General features: G+C 40.2%; 1 protein-coding gene across 1 annotated transcript in view; it reads left to right on the top strand.

Moving 5' to 3' along the window:
- Window positions 1–20433, top strand: part of Hs6st2 (heparan sulfate 6-O-sulfotransferase 2) — a 283181-nt gene that overhangs the window by 180191 nt on the left and 82557 nt on the right. Inside the window, exon 2 of the mRNA XM_090326024.1 lies at window positions 13481–13513. Coding sequence (XP_090182150.1) covers window positions 13481–13513 — 33 coding nt within the window. The remainder of the gene's footprint in view (window positions 1–13480; window positions 13514–20433) is intronic.

Below are 20433 nucleotides of genomic sequence, written 5' to 3'. Positions count from 1 at the left end.
TGATGGTACTAAGTGGTCAGGACAGATTTGTCAACTTAACCAGAGACTAAGAATAAGATGGCTTTGATATCTTTTACTTTGTACCTTTTAAGGATATCTATACAATGGAACTCTGTTTGTGCTACAAAGAGGAATGAATGTCAGCGATGACATGTTCTTAGAAACATGATAAGTGGGAAAAGCCTGTCAGAAATGATGGTGATTACTATATGATTCATTTTATTTCGGATATGCATAACAGCTGAATCTATAGAAACTGAAAATTAGACTAATGGTAGTCAGAGTCTGGGAGGAATAGTAAATATAGTAATCAAAGTTAAAATATATGGGATTTCTTTTGTACATAGTAAAAGTGTTCCAAAATCAACTGGAGAGATGCTTGTACATAGTATATACAGTGAAAGACCTCAAAAATAAGCTAGGCACCAGTGGTTCATGCCTGTAATCTTAGCTACTCAGGAGGCTGAGATCTGAGGATCAAGGTTCAAAGCCAACCCAGGCACAAATGTCCAATTAACCACAAGAAAACCAGAAGTTTGAGTTGTGGCTCAAGGGGTAGGGCAGTATCCTTGAGCTGAATAGCTCAGGGACTATGCACAGGCCTAGAGTTCAAGTCCCACGACCGACCAAAAAAATTTACCATAAAATGGTACACTTTAAATAGATGAGTTGTATGACATGTGAATTATACCTCAATAAAGCTGTTAAAATTTAGATATATGTCAAAAGAACAAAGAACACAGGTTGAATCAAAAAGAAATATGCCCGTGTTTGGGGGGCAGATTTCCATTTAAAATGGAAAATAACCAGTCCAGGTATACTGAAAGGATTTGTAAATAAAATAAAATCCCTTTCATCTGGGATTCCCTTACAAGAGCAGCACCTATAGAGAAAAATTCTTTGAGTTTCCACATCATTACCCACCTGATAGGAGGCTAGGGGCAGAGTAGCTTAAAGCCAGAGTGTGAAGGGCAACTGTCAACTGTTGGGTAGCTGGAGACTGATTGGAATATATGTCTACAGGAAGCCAGGATTTGAGTTCCACAAACTCAGCTGCCTAGTGATTTCTGCCCTGACTCTGATATCCAGAGTATCCCAATGAGAGGTAGAAAGAATGACCAAGCATCCAATTAAATACCAACAATTTCAGCTTCAAATAAACAGTGCCAAATGCTCCTCCTGCACTTGGGGACTATCTCCACTATTTCAGTGCCTCATAAAACAGAATGCCGGGTTACCAACATGGGAGTGAGGTGGAACTCATTGAAGAGCTAGGGGTCAAAACATGCACTGATGAATGCTGGACGCAGAGGTCAAATGTCTCCCTTGCTTTTAGCATGAAGATACTTCCTCAGCATCTTAAGCTTCATTCTTCACATGGAGTCTCAGCAACCTGAGATAGCACACAAGCTTCACTGGGGACTGTATAAAGTTCTTTGCAGGCACTGATAGATGGGTCTAATGGTTTCTTTATCCTTGGGCTTCAAGGCCAAAGGGAGTAAAAATATTCTCATAAAGCTGAAAACCAATCAGTTGCTGGCACCTCATGATCTGAGTCGAGGTAGAAAGTTCATGATACTCCTATCTCCATGTAAGCACCAGAGTCAGAATTGGCACTATGACTCAAGTGGGAGAGCAACAGAATATCAGGGACAGTGCCCAGGTTCTGAGTTTACTCCCTAGGATTGGCACACACAAGAAACCTGGTAATCCAGATGACAAAGGTTTGTTGGATATGGACTGGCAAATTCATGTTTATCCCATTATCACGATTGTCATAAATAAACATGTTAAAACTCACTTATATCTTTGGAGGGACCTTTATTTTTCGGTTTGGAAGATGCCTACAGAAAAAAAAATCATACACTGTTATGTTGCTATTGTGAAAATCTCATAGCTGTTGGTATCTGAACAAGCAGAAAGCTCTATTCTCTCTCTGTATTATTAAGCTGCATGTCCTTGGGCAAGGTGCTTCATCTCTCTGATGCATGATTTTCTAGCCTCTCAAAGGAGAGAGGAAGGAGCAGTTTACAAGTTTTTGTTCCATTAAAACCACAATGTTCAGTTGTCCCACCCAGATCTCTACTGCTGGCCCTCAAGTGGCCCTTTTTACTCCCATCCCTCCAGCACAGATTGCTGCATTTGTTTTCTTGGAGAGGATGCTGCTACTTTTTGGTGTGTATACTTGTTTGGTCCTGAGGTTTGAATTCAAGGCCTGGGCACCATCCCAGAGCTTTTTTGCCTAACCTTAGTGCTTTCCTACTCCAGCCACAGTTCCACTTCTGGCTTTTTGGTGGGTAATAGCAAATAGGACTGCCATAGACTTTCCTGCCTGGCCTGACTCTGAACCATGATCCTCCCATCTCAGCCTCCTGAATAGCTGGGATTACATGCATGAGCCACAAACACCCAGCTAAAGATGCTGGTAGTTTTAAGAGTAAACTAAGAGCCATGCATGGTGGCTCATACCTGTAATCCTAGCTAATCAGGAGGTTGAGATCTGAGGATTGTGGTTCAAAGTCAGCTCTGGCACTAAAGACCATGAGACTCTTATCTCCAATTAACCACTAGAAAACCAGAAGTGGTATTGTGGATCATATGTAGGGTGGTAGCCTTGAGCTGAAGAGCTCAAGAACAGTGCCCAGGCCCAGAGTTCAAGCTCCATGATTGACAAAAAAAAGAGTAAGGTAAAAGTCATGAGGTCTATGAAATAATTTTTCTGTTCTGAACTGTGTGCATCTGAGTAGCTTTCTTGATCCCTCAGATCCTAAATGCAGCGTGTTTTTCTCAAGATGCCTTCCAATTTTGATAGGTCTAAAAACAAGTCATTTTCCCCCTTTCCTTTGGATATGTTTCCACATGTACACTAACACTAAGTCTGGAAGGTACTAATTCAGTCCAGGAACACACTACAATTGGATAGTATTAACTTGCTTATTAAAGTTTAATTTACTTCTGAAAACATTTTCTTGGGCTCTGTTACGTGAATAGTTACACTTAAAAAAAGTCACCCATATGATTGAAAAAGAATTAAATTTTCTCCTGAGTGCTTGAATCAGAACAAAACAACCTAAGCCAAAAAATGGCCTTGCTCACCTATGCTAGAGGTTAGACTAGTCATTGGTATCTAAAATTCTCCCTCCCTCGCCCCTCTCCCTTCCCCCTGCCTCTGTCTCCCTGTCTCCCTCACCCCTTCTTCCCCCCCCCTCTCTTCCCCTCCCTCTCCCTCTCCCTCTCTCCCTACCCCCAGTGGGCTTGAACTCTGGGCCTGGGTCCTGTCTTGAGCTTCTTTGTGCTCCAGACTAGAACTCTACCACTTGAGCCACAGCACCGATTCTGGCTTTTTTGAGTAGTTGATTGGAGATAAGAGTCTCAAGGACTTTCCTGCCCCAGCTGGCTTTGAACAGCCATCCTCAAATCTTAGCTTTCCAAGCAACCAGGGTGACAGGTGTGTAGCACCTAGCTCTAAAACTCGTTAACAATGCAGTGATTCTCCTTTTGCACTGTAATTACATGGACTTTTTATTTACTTCTTTTAGAATGACCATATTCTTATGTTGCTTTTATTCCATCCTCTACATTTGGCCTTCTTGCCATGAACTTTCTATGTGATGTCTGTATTTAATTTAAAGGTCTTTGTCCCTGTCTAGAAAATATAGGTAGAACAGCTAAAAGCAGCCCCATTCCTTGCTATTGCAGGAGACCTGATCTGCTGGACCACTTTCTTTTCTCTATAGACCCCTGACCCACCCGTTGCCACCTGATTTATGTCTAGGGTGCAATGTGGCTGTGGTGAAGATTTACACCCAGTTTTCATCTTCAAATGAACTACTACCTCTGTTCTTTGTGTATTCAAGTGCTTGGCACACATAGCCTGCCAGCTTATCCTGGAATTCCAAGTGAAAAATAGTCCTATGAGAAGCCTGGGGAGAAGCAGACACAGACGTAGGTTAGAGCCTAGTGCAGTCTTACGTAGACACTAGGGCACAGTTCCCAGCTTTCAGTGGAAGCGTGCTCTAGTCCAGAAGGAACATCTAACAATATGCATTTCCATCAGGGTGACATAACATAGACCACAACTCACAAGGCGTAAGATTTGGAATATGAGACTATTGACCATTCCTGTCCCTGGGTCTTCATTACGCCTTTGATCTTGAGTACATTATCTACTGAGGCTCTGGTTACTTCCATGTAAAAGGAGATTTATTCTTATACTTACAGGGTTGCAGTAAAAGTAAAATGAACTATAATTAGCACAGTGTAGTGGCCAATGAGATTGGTTGGTGCTGACATCCTAGGACTCTGCATTTGAATCCAAATCAGCCACTTACTGTGTTAGGCTCACTGAGACTTGGTTTTCTTAACTGAACAAGGAGTTTAGATAATTTATTCCTAATGAAATAAGACAATTCATCTAAAGTAATTGGTATCTGTCTTATAGGAATCACTCATTAAATGTTTGGTAAAAGTATGATTGTTGTTGTCATGAACATAATTTTATATAATTCTAGAGAACATATCCTGTCTATTCCTCAATGGAATAGACAAGCTTGCCCTGGACTTCACATTCTTGGGGAAGAAGCACTGAGTATTTTGGCTTCTGGTTTTGAAATTGCAGATGACAAATGACACTAAGAATGAAGCAGTAAGCTGGGCTCAGTGGCTCATGCCTTAATCTTAGCTATTCAGGAGGCTGAGATCTGAGGATCGTGGTTCAAAGCCAGCCCAGGCACTAAAGTCCATGAGACTATGGTCTCCAGTTAACCACCAGAAGGCTGGCAGTGGTGCTGTAGCTCAAGGGGTAGGGCGGTAGCCTTGAACTAAAGAGCTCAGGGACAATGTCCAGGTCCAATGTTCAAGTCCCATGACCAACAGAAAAAAAAGAATGTAGCAATGAGCTGGAAATAGGTAGCTTTATGCCCATAATCCTTGCTATCAGAAGGTTGAGATCTGAGGATGGTGGTTCAAAGCCAGCCTGGCCAGGAATGTCCATGAGATTCTTATCTCCAATAAACTACTCAAAAAGCTAGAAGCGGAGCTGTGGCTCAGCTGGTAGAATTCTAGCATTGAGTGCAAAAACTCAGAACAGTGGCCAGGCTCTTAGTTCAAGTTCCAGAACACACACACACACACACACACACACACACACACACACACACACACACACCATAACAATCATGATAGTATCAAGCCCCATCTCTTCTCCACTTGAGTATATTCTCTCTTCTGAGGCTCGTCATTCACTCGTCATTTGGGATCAGTTTAGAGGAAGTTTACGATCAAATCTAGTGCTTTCTCACCATGCTTTATTAGAGACCAAAATACACTGAAACTTTCTGTCCAGAATATGTACCAAATGGACTGCTCATTTGTCTCCACTGTCTAACCCTCTTAGTGATTTTGTTGAACATTTCCTGAGAATGTTCGCACAGATTATTTTAGCCTTGGTCCAATCATTGCTTTTTAGGAAACTTTTCATTCCCTGTGATCGAAACATATTAAAACGTGAATAAAACAATTACATCCTATGTTGGCAGCTTGCCATGGTTTGCTTCATCATAAAATATTTGTAGATCAATGGAGTTGAAGCCCCTTGCAAAGTATAAGGTAAAAAGGAACAATCACCCTGAGTGCTAGACCCAAAATTCTGTAACCCTGGAATTAAAATGGCACACAATGGTCCCCCAATACCCACCATTATATTGTAAATGGCATGTGTTTCAGACACTTAGTATAACAAAGGGAATACTGTTGCAACCAAATTTCTAAAGGATTCTTATTTGTTTGCTTTCTAGGGAGATAAAAGCATTTGTGTAACCAAATTGAAGAAACATACTCCTGAAACCTACCATGCAAATGCAGATGTTTGTGCTTGGAGGTGTTTAAAGCTCCCGTGAAAATCACTGTTAGTTTTTAGTTGTTGGATTTACTCTGTACATATGTACCTTATTTTGTAACTCAGACTGGGGCATGTGTCATAAATGGAATTATTTCTTAGAAGCGAGGGCAATTCATGTTTTCCAAATCTTTCCACCCTCCATTACATTGTGTTTTGCTTTATTTTGTGGCAAAATACTCCTTTTGCTATGTTCTCAAACACTAAATGGTCTGAATGGTTGCTGTAGAAATACCTCCAGTAACTGTGTAGTTTGCTATCGTAAAGTACAAGATGTAGACAAACCCATTTTCTATGACAAGAGTTTTTCAATCTCCAGATTCTTATTTAGGTCAGAACTAAAGGGACCATGATGCCAATAATGGCAGATATCCTTCCCCCCCACAGCCCCAATATGATGAGTAGGGTGAGATGAGGGGAGAAAGAAGAGGTGGTCCCGCGGCCAGGAGTTTGGCCTAGTGGTTAAAGTGCTTGCCTAGCATGCATGAAGACCCGGGTTCGATTCCTTGGTACCACATACATAGAAAAAAGCCGGAAGTGGTGCTGAGGCTCAAGTGGTAGAGCTCTAGCCTTGAGAAAGTCCAAGGACAGGGCTCAGGCCCTGAGCTCAAGCCCAGGACTGGCAAAAAAAAGAAGAAGAGGTGGTCCATAAAGACTTGGGACAATGAAGAGCACAGGGAACACACACTCATAATGAGAACTGACTGGCTTGCTAGTGAATAAGAAAACTTTTTTTTTTCAAAAGGGCTCTGTCTTGATCTCTCTCATTTTATTTCTGAAATGTTTGTGCTTCAGCAAATATAGGGCCCAGGTACTCTTTATCATTTTTCCAATGAAAAGAATGTTAAGACTCACTGTTCACACATCATAGAGTCAAATTATATTTAGACAGAAAACAAAATGTGACAGAGGAGCATAGGAAAATGTATTTATACATTAAAAGCTACTGAGCAAGAAGAATTTAAAATCCTTGACTTTTTTATGGTTATATTCTGTCTTTTGCAGTCCTTGCTCTTGAGTTGTTCTGCAGGGACTTGTGACTGTATTTGGGGGAAGAAGATCCTTGCTTACTTGCCTCTAGGCAGGTTCTGGTAGGAATACTGGGGTTTATGTGCTATCAAGAAAGGGACCTAGGAAGTGGCTCTGTGGCTCAAGTGGTAGGGTGGTATCCTTGAGCTGAAGAGCTCAGGGACAAAGCCCAGGTCCAGAGTTCAAGTCCCACAACTGACAAAAAAAAATCTTCTGGGCTGGGAGTTTAGACTAGTGGTGGAGTGCTTGTCCAGCATGCACAAAGACCCAGGTTCGATTCCTCAGTAACACATACATAGAAAAACATGCCAGAAGTGGTGCTGAGGCTCAAGGGCTAGAGCTCTAGCCTTGAGAAAGTCCAAGGACAGTGCTCAGGCCCTGAGCTCAAGCCCAGGACTGACAAAAAAAAGGCGGGGGGGGGGGGTGGCTAGTCGGGCATGGTGGCTCACACCCATAATCCTGGCTACTCAGGAGGCTGACATCTGAGGATTGTGGTTCAAAGCCAGCCAGGCACTAAAAAGCCCTGAGATTCTTATCTTCAGTTAACTACTAGAAAACCAGAAGTGGGGCTGAGGCTCTCGGGGTAGGGTGGTATCCTGGAGCTGAAGAGGTCAGGGACAGTGCCCAGGTCCAGAGACCAAGACCAACCAAAAAAAAAAAAAGGACAAATCTAGGAGCTGAGAGCTGGTAGCTCACACCACTATCACTTGCTACTCAGGAGGCTGAGATTGGATGATCACAATTCAGAGCAAGCCTGGGCAAGAAAAGTCCATGAGACTTCTATCTCCAATTCACCTTGAGACGAGCCAGAAGTAGAGCTGTGGCTCCAGTGGTAGAATGCTAGCCTTGAGCAAAAGAAGCGAAGGTATAGCACCCTGGCCCTGTGTTCAAACCCTAGGATTTGTACCCTTCCTGCCCTTAAAAAGAAGGAAGGAAGGGAGGGAGAGAGGGAGGGAGGGAGAGGAAGAATGGATTTGGATCCCAGCCTTGGCTCTGTCATTGATGATGCTGTGATCTGCTGAAAGTTTTGTTTCTGCCTACTTAGGGTGTCAGGGTAGAGAAAGTTGGGTGATTCTAATAACCCCCAAAAGATCACTAGAAAGTGCCTTCTGGCTCTCAGAATCTATGATAGGAGCAATAAGAACTTCTCATATACAGAAACTTTTTGTTTAGAGTAGCCAAGATTTGATAGACATCTTGGCATAGGGGGCTACCTCCATGGTGTCACATCCTCCATAGAGGATGGAACAGAAAACTTTTCCAGCCCAAAGGGGCTCACCTTCCTATATTGATCAGGCCAATATAACCTCAGTGACTTACCATGCTAAGCCCTTAGTACAACCCTTCCATCTTGCCTATTATGTCTAAATTAGTTACTTCCTAATCTGATGTGGTGTACCTTAAGTATATCCACATGCAACTTATGGAGGGGCAAGTATGCTGTTGTCATTCTAATGACAAGAGGAAACTAATGAAATGCAACTTCCCTATACAGACTTAGACTCTAGGATCCCTTAGAGAAATACCACACTGTATTGATATGTCTTGGTCTTGGTTTATAAGAATTTAGGCTGTAGCTCATGGAAAAATTCCTGAGTCAAATTTATTACTAAGTTACTACTAGGAGATTTTTTGTTTGTAATTATATTTTATTATCTTTAAGTAGTTATACAAAGGTGTGACCTTTCTATAAATCAGTTAATAAGTACAATGTATGTTTTTATTTTATTTCTTTTGTCGGTCATGGGGCTTGAACTCATGGCCTGGCTGCTGTTTCTGAGCTCTTTGCTCAAGCCTAGCACTCTAACATTTTGACCCACAGCTCCATTTCGGGTTCACTGGAAAAAAGAGTCTCACAGAGACATTTCTGCTCAGATTGGCTTCAAACTATAATTCTCAGATCTCAGGCTCTTGAGTAGCTGGGATTGCAGGAAGGAGCCACTGGTACCCAGTTCATACTGCATGCTATACACTTAGATCATTTGAGCCTTTAATAATTCTCTCCCCCATCTCTCCCAACCTACCTCTCCCCTTATTTTCTTAGCATTGAATTTCATGATTGCATTCTCCCCATTTTTTCTCTTCATTCATTTACCCCCTTCTCTTAGCCTCCCATATAGCTTTCAAATGCCAGTTTTGTTGGACCATGAGTTAATATTTCTAAGGAATTATCCCTTGCTAGTTCCATATTTCTATTAATACATTTGTGTATGCTTGCATACAACCCATATGTGTTTAGTTGCATATTTATAAATTAGAGTCACATATGCAAGAAATATATGTCGTTTGTCTTTCTGGACCTGAGTTACTTGGCATAAATTTTCCAGATCCATCCATTTATTTGAAAAGATGTGTGTGTGTGTGTCCACTTGGATTTATTTGACCTTCAAAGACTAAATGAAGAATGTAGCCTGAGTTCCAGAAGGAGTTATATTGGGATACAGACCAGGATGAGGGTGGAAGGGCATTCTACTAAGGGAGGAAGAGCAAAATCACTGGTGCAGCAGCATTCCATGCAGTAGTTGGAGAGAAAATGAGCAAACAAGTCTAATATCAGAAATCATAGATGAAATAGGCCATTTGCTAGGTGGCTCTGAAACCATGGTAGGCAATTGCTTCCAAGACTATATTATCTGCCACGGATGTGCAATCAGACCCAGATAGTGATGATGCAGGGTTTTGAATCACCCTTCACAAAGTCTGTGCGTGAATCTGGCCTTTCTCTAGTAGCATGTGGGTATGGAGGTCTCTGCTAACAGCTAGTTATCACTAGCGTCTCAGGCTTTTGGCAGATAAAAAATCCACACAAGCAGAAAGAGAAATGGGGGGTAGGAGCAATTGTTCATCCATTAGATTGTTAGGTCTGTCTCAAGTTTCCTTGATTAATTTCCTATCATGAAGAAGCAGGCACTCTATATTTCAAATAAATAAAGCTGTTTCCCTGGGCAGAATAACTTCAGCCACATTTCAATGTGGCCATTACTGTATTGGCCACATTCTCATTTTCTCATGCATGCAAGAATGCTGGGCTCTCAGCTCTCTGAACTACTAGTGGCATGTGGTACTAAGAAAATGGCTGGAGACAGATATATTTTTAACAGGCTTAGATTGAAAATGGAAGGCAAAACTATTTAATAAATAGAGACTTGAAAGTGGGAGAGTTTTAGAAAGTTCATGTCATACAATTTCCTTGAGAGACTAGAAAAGACAATTTTCCCAATATCAAATGAATTATTGGTAAAATAGGGATTACAGACCAGAGACACTGATTTCAGGCAAGGACACCTGGGGTTTTGCATCATCTTTCCCCCCCATAGATCTTAATTTGGATCTTTAATATTAAAGTGAATTACTTTACTTTTATGTTTGGAGCCTTAGGCACTTATTCTGGAGAATGTAAATACCAAGGGCTAGTTGTCATAGTTTTAGGGTCTTGGTAAAATGAGTATCTAGCTCCAGTTTGTAGCTCCAATTTGCCTCTAAATTCCCATTATTCTAGTGGCGTGTGTGTGTGTGTGTGTGTGTGTGTGTGTGTGTACTCTCTCATACATGCTACTTTCATATTTTTTGTCAGTTACTGCCATCCAAGAGGTTACTCACATACTTCTAAACTTAGTGGAAAGAAATATCTCTTTCATTGTTTCTTTTCTAGCTGGTCATGGGAATGATAACCATGGCTCTTTTTGTTTTCCCCTGAGGTGGCTTGCTGGGTGCTGTTGAATCCCAATCTCAGCATGTCACCTGGGCCAGCTCTTAGAGAAAAACAACAGCAACCAATGAAAAAAACTCTATTAGGATGTGGGAATACATTACTGACACTGACCATGAGAGAGAGGTACAAGTTAATGGGGCCAATGGGAAGGAAACTGGATTGACAGCCATTTAGGGGGCCTTTTCACCAAGAGAAATCATGAATTTGTCAATGGCCTGTCTAATAAAAAAGAATGTTATGGGTATGTTCTCCATATATACATATAGCATAAATCAATGGGGAGACACTCTTTGCTAGAATTAATCATACGCAATATATTTCTGCAACCTCTTATTCCAAGAAGATGGCTTGCAAAGCATTTCACAAGACAGTAAACATCACAGTGGCAGAGATTGTTGTCCACCTTATTAATAGGTACCATGCTGCCACCATGGTACCTATTACAATGTTTGGCATGTAATTGATAATAAATATTTTAGAATAATTACAGGATCTTTTTATTTTTTATTTTTTTAAGTTTTATAGTTTTATTCAAACAAATTTGGACAAAATGAGATTCACAGTGGCATTTCTATAGACAAACAGCAAAGCATTCACCAAGTTCACCTACCCTTCTAACTTATAGGATCATTTTAAATGAATCAACCAGTCACCGGTGCTTCAGATCTGTAATCCTAGCTATTAAGAAGGCTGAGCTCTGAGGATTATGGGTCAAAGCCAGCCTGGGCAAGAAAATCGCTGAAACGTTTTTGCCAGCCCTGGGGATTTGAACTCAGGGTCCTGAGCTTCTTTTGTTCAAGGTTAGCAGTATACCACTTGAGCTACAGCATTTTCTGTGTATGTGGTAGTTATGAATCAAACCCACGGTTTCATACATGCTAGGTAAGCACTCTACCACTAAGCCACATTCTCAGCCCCAAGTCTCTGCAATTAAGCACCAAAAAGCCAGAAGTAGAGCTGTGGCTCAAGTGGTAAAGCACTAGCCTTTAGTGCAAAAGCTCTGCGATAGCATCCAGGCCCTGAGTTCAAGCCCCATGAATGACCAAAAGAAAAAGAAAACAACAACAACAATGTTTAAGTGAGTCAACTTTCTTCTAATCAAAATGCCTTTCTTCCCCGTCCCCTTTTCTTTTTAACTTCTCCTGCCTGGCCTTCGGTTCCTTTCTAATGACCATTCATCTTTGTGATTGGTGGGACCTGAATTATCACTTCATGGCTCATGACTGGATACTCCTCCTGGCCTTCTGCATTCCCAGGTAAGACAAAGAGCTTCCAAAAGTCCTCTTAGCAAATCTCAACAGGCAGTTGGGATTTGTCTAGAAATTAGAAAAATACTAATCTCAAGAAACAACAGTGCTCTGATTAAAGTTAAATTTAACCCAGTCCCGAAATAAATGTATGTATTTACATTATTTGAGGATTTCAACTGGCAAATGAAAATTATGTTTTAGAAAGTACTACATATTTGACTTTGTAAGTTGCTGGTACTAAAAATCCACATATGGCTTCATGTTGTTTTTTTTTTCCTTTTGAAAGTTTTTTGTTGTTGTTTCCTGGTCTTATTCTGGTGTTGTTCTGGAGTTTTGTTTTGTTTTACATTTTCACCCAAAGTCATATATATTTTGTAATTTATGAAGCCAAGTGTGGTATTAGGGTTCCTAGCCACTGTATAAGAAACTTAAGTCATGGGGTAGGTCAGGTGTTCTAAATTATTTCTTTAGCTGGCTGCAGTGAAATAGAACTCATCAGACCAATGAATGGTAAGTCGGCTCCATAGGCTTTTCATTTTAATAGGTGTGAAGTGAGGACTTACCAGGTTCCAAACACTTGAGTCTTAATGGCTGGGTCATTATCACCCCTGAAAGCGATGATAAAAGTGTCCTGTGCTTCTGGTCAAAAGATGATACATGAACTCTGCTACTAACCAGCTCACTAAAAAAGATTCTTAACTCACCTCTGAAGTTGGCATCCACATTGGAATGAAAGAAACACTTCTCCTCAGAAAATGCAAAGGCTCTATAACATGCTTAAGGATACAGAAATGGTCTATGTTGGGATTTCCTTTGTTCTGCTGTATCGAGAAACAAAAAGCTAATGGAGCCCATTGGAACCCTCAGGTTAGCAACTGATCTATGCACAGCTTCACAGACCATGCTGATAGCAGACATTCACAAAGTACAATTAGTGTTTTATGACCTCCTTGATGTGGATTATGAAAAAAAGCTAAGCTAGGTTTTTTTTTTTTGGAATGGAGATATATGCTTACTTTGATGGATGTCTTGTGTTTGAGTAGAAAGAGCTAGAGAGATGATTTATGTATCACTTGGTGTGTGTGTGCTTTGAATTTTCATCTTTTTGAAGAGCATCAACAATGTCTAATCGTTTTCGTTTCTTTTTATTTATGTTTCATATTTTCTGATAATGTGAAACATCTCTGCTCTGTTTCTCTGTAGTCCTTTCATGTCATTGGTGCTACAGGATTGGACTTGGTTTGAATTTGGGTTTACTGGCATTTTCATTTGCTTAGATTGTCATCATTGTTTGTGTGAGAGAATGGAATTAACATACGTGAGGGATAGATCCAATTCTGGGCTCACAGCCCTTTGGGGGACTGGCTCTGTCAGGGTTTCCCTGTCCTTCTCAGCCTTGTCATCTGCAGTTCACTCCTTACATTGACAGAAGCTCAAAGAGAGCAAACTGGGAAAGCCCACCATGAGTTTTTTCTTATGTTTTGGAAAGTTGGAAAATTATGATATCTAAGTGAAACTATAAACAAAAATATTATTTCGACTCTTCTCTTGCCAACCTCTTGCTAGCAATTGGTTTTCCTGTTCCTTTAACAGGTGGAAGATTTTTCAGATTCTAGATGCAGCAAGGTAAGTAAAAATGAATTTTTTAGTTTATTACAACTCAAGAGAGTATTAAAATAAGGAGACTACACAGTTACATACTAGTTTAATTTTAATACAAAATATAGTTAAGTTTTGGTGCAGAAATATTCTTGCCAGAGCTGGACACGGTGGCTCACACCTGTAATCCTAGCTACTCAGGAGGCAGAGATCTGAGGATCAAGGTTTAAAGCCAGGCCCAGGCACAAAAGGACCTGAGACTCTCATCGCCAATTAACCTCTAGAAAATAGGAAGTGGGGTTTGGCTCAAGGGTAGGGCAGTAGCCTTGAGCTGAAGAGCTCAGGGACAGCGTCCAGGCTGAGTTCAAGCTCCATGACCAACAATATATATATATATATGTATGTATGTATTTTTGCCAGGACTCTTCAAATTTAAGCCAAAAGCTAGTCTCAGGTCTGATGGTTGACCCAGTTCAGAAGTAGGATGAGTGCCCATGGGTACCACCCCAGACAGTTTGGCAGTAGGTAATAAGTTCTTTTTTGTCTTTTTGTTGACATTGGTTAACAAGACCCCACCACCAGCAAAGTTTTCTTCAGTGCTCCCCCACCATTCCTGCCTGACCCTATGATGAATGGTGATTTAAAGAATGGACATGTTGGGGCTGGTTGCCCATGCCTGTAATCCTAACATCTAAGGAAGCTGAGATCTGAGGATTGTAGTTCAGTACTGTACCGGCAAGAAAGTTTGTGAAATACTTAGTCCTCAGTTAAGCACATGTACACACACACACACACACACACACACACACACACACACACACACACGCACACCAACATACCAACTCAGGGACAGCATCTACAGCATGAGTTGGAGCCCCAGGAGAGAGAGAAAGAGTGGTAGATTCTGTTGCATTGTATTCTATTTGGTCTGTCATGGGCTTTTTGGCTTCAGATATATTTACCAGTATCTCTCTTTTCTTTTCATACCCACTTGCATTTTACTATGTGCTTTCTGCCCTAATAGCTTAGGGAGGATGAAGTTGGTAACTTTAGTGTTCCTTTCTAAGGACAGATCTCCATTAAAACCAGTAGAATGGGAGTTGTTGTTTTTTTTCTTTTCAGTCTTGTGACTTGAACTTAGGGCCTGGGCTCTGTCTCTGAGCTTTTGTGCTCAATGCTAGCACTCTCCCACCTTGGGTCACAGTCCCACTTCCACTTTTCTGGTGGTTAATTGAAGGTAAGAGTCTCACTCTTACCTGGCTTTGAACTGTGATCCTCAGATGTTAGCTTCCTCAATAGCTAGGATTACAGGCATGAGCCACCAGTGCCTGGCTAAAATGGACTATTTAAAATACTCATTTTTTTGCCAGTCCTGGGCTTGAACTCAGGGCCTGAGCACTGTCCTTGGACTTTCTCAAGGCTAGAGCTCTACCACTTGAGCCTCAGCACCACTTCTGGCTTCTTTCTATGTATGTTGTACTGAGGAATCGAACCTGGGCCTTCCTGAATGCTAGGCAAGCACTCTACCACTAGGTCAAACTCCTTACCCTAAGATAATCACTGTTTTACAGGAGTTTCATATTCTCATTAGGGCCTGGGTAGATTTCCTTTATAGCTGAGAATAGTAAATTCTGTATGTAATGTTGTAGTCAGTTTGCAAGTCATTGACAGAATGTCGTAATAAATATGAAAAAATTAAAGATCCTGGATTGAATGTGTTTTGATGGCATGAACACTAAGTTCTGCTACTATGTAGTGGGGTAACTTTGATCATGTCTCACAAGCACACTGAGCCTTGATTTCTTTATGTGCAAAATCAAATGATGTGAATGACCAGTAATAGAGTAGCTAATCATACATGTACTTTAGTGTCTGATTCATTTATGACAGAAATTTTGAGAATATTTCCTTTCTTTCTTTTCCATAAAATGTACTACAGGATAGCATAGTATCATCGCTGTCTAGGAGTTACATCACATAACAAAATGAATCCTGAAATGATTTTACTTTCTGTTATGGTGGTAATCATTGGCACCAGAGCAACGTATCTGCTCTTCATAAGGAATAAGACAGGAGTACAGATGGTGAGGTGGGGGAAAATGGCCTTGATAAATATAATGGAGCTATTTTTTTAAATTCAAATAGAGTAAATGATATGTGAAAATTATTTGCAAGGCTAACATATTTTCTCAACTGCTGATAAAATAATAAAGTAACAATTCATTTGGTAATCCCCGTGGTATCTGCAGTTTCACAAATGTACAAAATTATGATTATCTTTGTCTCCTAATTAACAATTTACATAAGTACTAGCTGTTATTTAGTTGTCAGAATGGATTTTTATAATCCAGAGGAAGAAAAGAACAATCAGTGGAAACCACTGCAAAAGCCTAGTGTTATTGCTATGCACAAGCACAATTAACAGCGAGATTAATTGCTTCAGACTGGAACCTCAATTATTCTTCCACAGACAGTAAAGACATTAATTGCTAGAATTTTTGTCACTTTGTCTCTCTCCCTTTTTACTTCTGGTAGTCAATTATATCATGTTAGGTCCACAATTGGTTGTAAGCAAATTATTTGCATGGATTGTCAATGTGTCATTTTGTGATGGAGTTTCTAAGCTTGTGTTTAAGTTAATAATCAATATTTATCATATTTTAATGTCAACCAGTTCTTCTGCATTTACAGCCTACATCCTATATCCTACTGTATATCCTTAAAATTATTAGCATTAGGCCAGAATACCAGAATCATAGAAAGTGAGACTAGAAGATTTTAAGATCACCCTGCCAAGTTCCCTTATTTTTCAGATGAGCCTGATTGTCAGTGACTTGAATTTCAGTAATAACCAGCAAATAATGGCACACTTCTATGAAAAACCTTTCAGATCATTAGAAACTATTGTAAGATATACATTTGGGAACTATCGTAATAAATCCTTTTCTAAACAGTGGGATCAGAATTCTTCAACTGAATGTTTACATAGTATTTACTTAAACATACCCAGAATGATTGTGGTGGTGGTGGTGGTGGTGGTGTGTGTGTGTGCTTGTGTGTATATTATAAAAGGAGATGGTTTACCTAGTAATAGGAGATACTGAACCCGTTCCTTCATGCACAAATTACCACTTTCTAGCTATAACACCTCGAGTAATTTATTTAACCTCTGTTGGCCTTAGTTCATTGTCTCGCATAAAAAATGCAGCTATTTTTATAGACTTGTAAGGATTCAAATGAGATGATGTCCATTAAGTGGTTAGTACTGTTCCTAACCCATCATAAAGAGTCAATAAATGGTAGACGTGATTTGCCTTAATTGTCTTGCACACCCAGTATCAGCCTTATTCTACACAAATATTTAATCTGCATATGTACCTTGTATACCTCCACATGTGACCTTGCACATTCCACAAGAATAACATGAGGAATCCTAGACTGCTTTCCCCAAGGTTATCTATGGTCATTATTTTTCAAATTCCAATGATGCTTCTTTGGCTTCAATGTTCTGGACCTCTTTGAGATTTTAATACTTAGCACCTCTTCTCATGCTTAAAATGGTTCTTCATTTATCGTGGGTGTCTTAGGTCCTTTGTTTAAATCTTTTACACACACACACACACACACACACACACACACACACACACACACACAGAGAGAGAGAGAGAGAGAGAGAGAGAGAGAGAGAGAGAGAGAGAGAGAGAGAGAGAGAAAGAGAGAGAGTTTCTCCCTCTTCCTTATTCCTTTAAATAGAGCAATTCCCTCGGTTCCTGTCATTGATCTGTTTCTTGTCTCTTGCTCTGATGTCTCCCTGGGTAATTTCATCTCCTCACATAGCTTCGCCTTTAACCTCTACACTAATGATTCCCAAATTGACCCTGCCAATCCTTAATTCACTCCGGAGCTTCAGGCTAACTCCAGTTTCCAATTGCTTGCTGAGAATCTCCAGGGCAGGATATCCTAGGAGGCTGTAAGTGTAGTCTGGCTTTTGTCATCCCCTCAGGAATGCAGATGGAAGAATCTAGCGTCAGCAGTAGTGAGAACTGAAAACAAGAAATAAGTACAGAACATTAGCCTGGGCTGAAATAAAAGTAGTTTACATTAGCAGAGTGGTGCAAAATGGACTTTTCACAGAAAGCATAACATCCAAACTAAAATTTCTGTTATTAGAAGATGGAGGTTGAAATGGCAGTAGGAACGTTCAAAGTTATGTGGAGCTTTATTTTATGGAGAAGGGAACAGCTTTCTCAATGAAAATTGAATTCATTCTTTAGGTACTACACGATTGTTGTGTTTGGAAGGAATGTTAATTAAAATCATGCTTCTTGGGAAACTTAGGGTTGCTGTTGTTTCTGTGTTTTTGTTAAATAAGTGAATGTCCCATGGGATGGATGATGTATCATCATGAAAGATGTGGGGGGGAGGGGACTTCGAAAGCATGTGTCCGTGTAGACACATATTTACATGCTGCATCTGGTTTGCCTGAGATTTTGAGTACATGCAAATATAATCAAGAAAATTGGTTTTGTTTTCATTCATTCTTCAAATATTTACTGACTATGCCAGACTTTCTGGGAATGAATGAGACTGTGAAAATAGAACATGTGAGATCGCTTCCTTGAAGCGCATAATACATCTTTCTTTACTCATATGCAGGTACATTGAGACTTTAATTTGGTTTAGAAATATCTGCTTGTGATGAATAGTCCAATGAATGGCTCTAACTTTGCTGACAAGCTTAATAACCAAAGAGGAACTTAAGGAAAAGAAAGCAGGGCTACAGTGGGAAAAGAAAGGTGTGCATAAATTCGAATTAGAAATTGATTACTTCCTTAAAATTTAGTAAATACTGAATTGCTTTGCATTTTACATTCAAGCTGGCTCATCAGTGCTTCAGGCCAGATTAAGAATGATTATGTCTAACTCTAAAACTTAATTAGAGCCAAGGGACAGACAAATCTTGGCTAATGCATGTACTGTCACTGGGGAGACTTAGTTGTAAAGGAGCGCTGCCTATGGAGATTACAGGCTCAGGGATGATATCTTTAGCAGACAATAATATCCCTTTTTCAAAAGGGTGGACTAACCTTCTTTTTCTGCATAAAAGTATAGTCATTTACAGTGAATCCTCTATCATATGAGATGCCTAAAAAAAAACACCTTATCTTCCAAATGGAAATTGCCTATTCATGTTTGCTCTCCAGCTTTCCTCTTAGAAATCCAGTATGGTTGTTTGCTTGCAGTCTTAACTGCAAATCTTCTTGTCCTCATGGTCAGCTTCTGTGTCTTCTGAGCACTCTCAGGTCCCAAGTGTCCCTTATTGCACTGTTAAGCATGGAGAGCTGCTTGGACACATGCCATAGAACTCCTTCTGTGCTTAGGGAGGTTGTGCTCTTGCCCATTCCATTATGGTAGCACTTGGTTGTTGTTTTTTGTCTTCAAACCACAGCTCTATTTCTGGTTTTCTGGTAGTTAATTGGAGATAAGAGTCTCACAGACTTTCATGCCCAGGATGGCTTTGAACTGCAATCCTCAGATCTCAGCCTCCTGAGCAGCTAGGTTTACAAGCTTGAGCCATCAATATCCAGCTTGATAGTATTTTGTTATGCCGCAAAATTCTCACTATTATGCTGCATATATTGTCTGGAATTACCACTTTCTTTGGGGGAAATGAGTTAGAAAAATTAGCGAGTTAGACACAGTATTGTATTCTCACTGGAAAGCGTGTGTGTGTGTGTGTGTGTGTGTGTGTGTGTGTGTGTGTGTGTGTGTCTGTCTGTCTGTCTGTCTGTCTGTCTGTCTGTCTGTGTACTTACTCCTTGAATTTAGAGTGTTGAATGTCTTATTTTTCACGATTTCCATCAATCACAGTCTAACTTTTCTTTGAGATTTATTTATTCATTCATAATATAATTGTGGAACATCGTCTATGTCATAGGACTCTTCCAAGCATGAAGAATAATTGAGGAATATGTGTCCATATAGGTTGGGGTGTTTGCAAGAAGATTATCTCAGACAGTAATAAGTGTCATAAAGGAAACCAATCAAATTAGACTAAGAATCCACATTTCCCAGCAATTCATTCAATTCTAATTTTCTTGCTTCTGCTCATGCTGGGTAGAATCCCCCATTTGTAGTCATTCCCGAAGCATAGTCTGTATAGTCACTTGTCCATAAAACAATTTATTCTATTCTATACTTTTTTTCTTGATAAACTCTAGAATTAGGCAGGCTCTTTCTTTTGGTATTACAGAATAGAAATGGGCCTTATAATTTCCTAGGAATATGTCATTTGATCACTTAGAACATTTTATTTCATTAACATTTTATTTCAAATTAACTGTGGAAATAAAAATAAGCATTTGGTTTTGACTATTTCTGTATGACAAAGAACCCCAGAATGAGTGTTGGTAACTCTTATTTCCTGGCATTCTTTTTTTTTTGCCATCCCTGGGCTTGAGCTCAGGGCCTGAGCACTGTCCTTGGACTTTCTCAAGGCTAGAGCCTCTTGAGCCACTTGAGCCTCAGCACCACTTCCGGCTTTTTTGTATGTATGTGGTACCAAGGAATCGAACCCTGGTCTTCATGCATGCTAGACAAGCACTTTAACCACTAGGCCAAACTCCCAGCCTTTCCTGGCATTCTTTTTGGTCTATACTTGAAATATTTTCTACCTGGGAAATGGTTTTTTCCATACGACAGTATTTGAGTGAACTTAGACTTTTGAGATCTTTCAGCTTGTGTGCTTGCTCTTCTGCCATTTCACCACTTCTAGTCATCCCTTCAGCTCAACTTGTAGATCATTATTTTGGAGATGCACTCTCTCAGACTTTTGAGTATGGGCTGGCTTTGAACCATAATTCTCTAGATCTCAGTCTCCTGAGTAGCCAGGATTACAAGTGGGATCCATTCATACTTGGCCCATATATTCTTAACTGCTACAAACA

Source organism: Megascapheus bottae, chromosome X (genome assembly GCF_031878675.1).
Source record: "Megascapheus bottae isolate mThoBot1 chromosome X, mThoBot2.hap1, whole genome shotgun sequence".
Lineage (NCBI taxonomy): Eukaryota > Metazoa > Chordata > Mammalia > Rodentia > Geomyidae > Megascapheus > Megascapheus bottae.
Note: the sequence above shows the minus strand (reverse complement) of the source record. Positions and strands in the feature narration are given on the sequence as shown.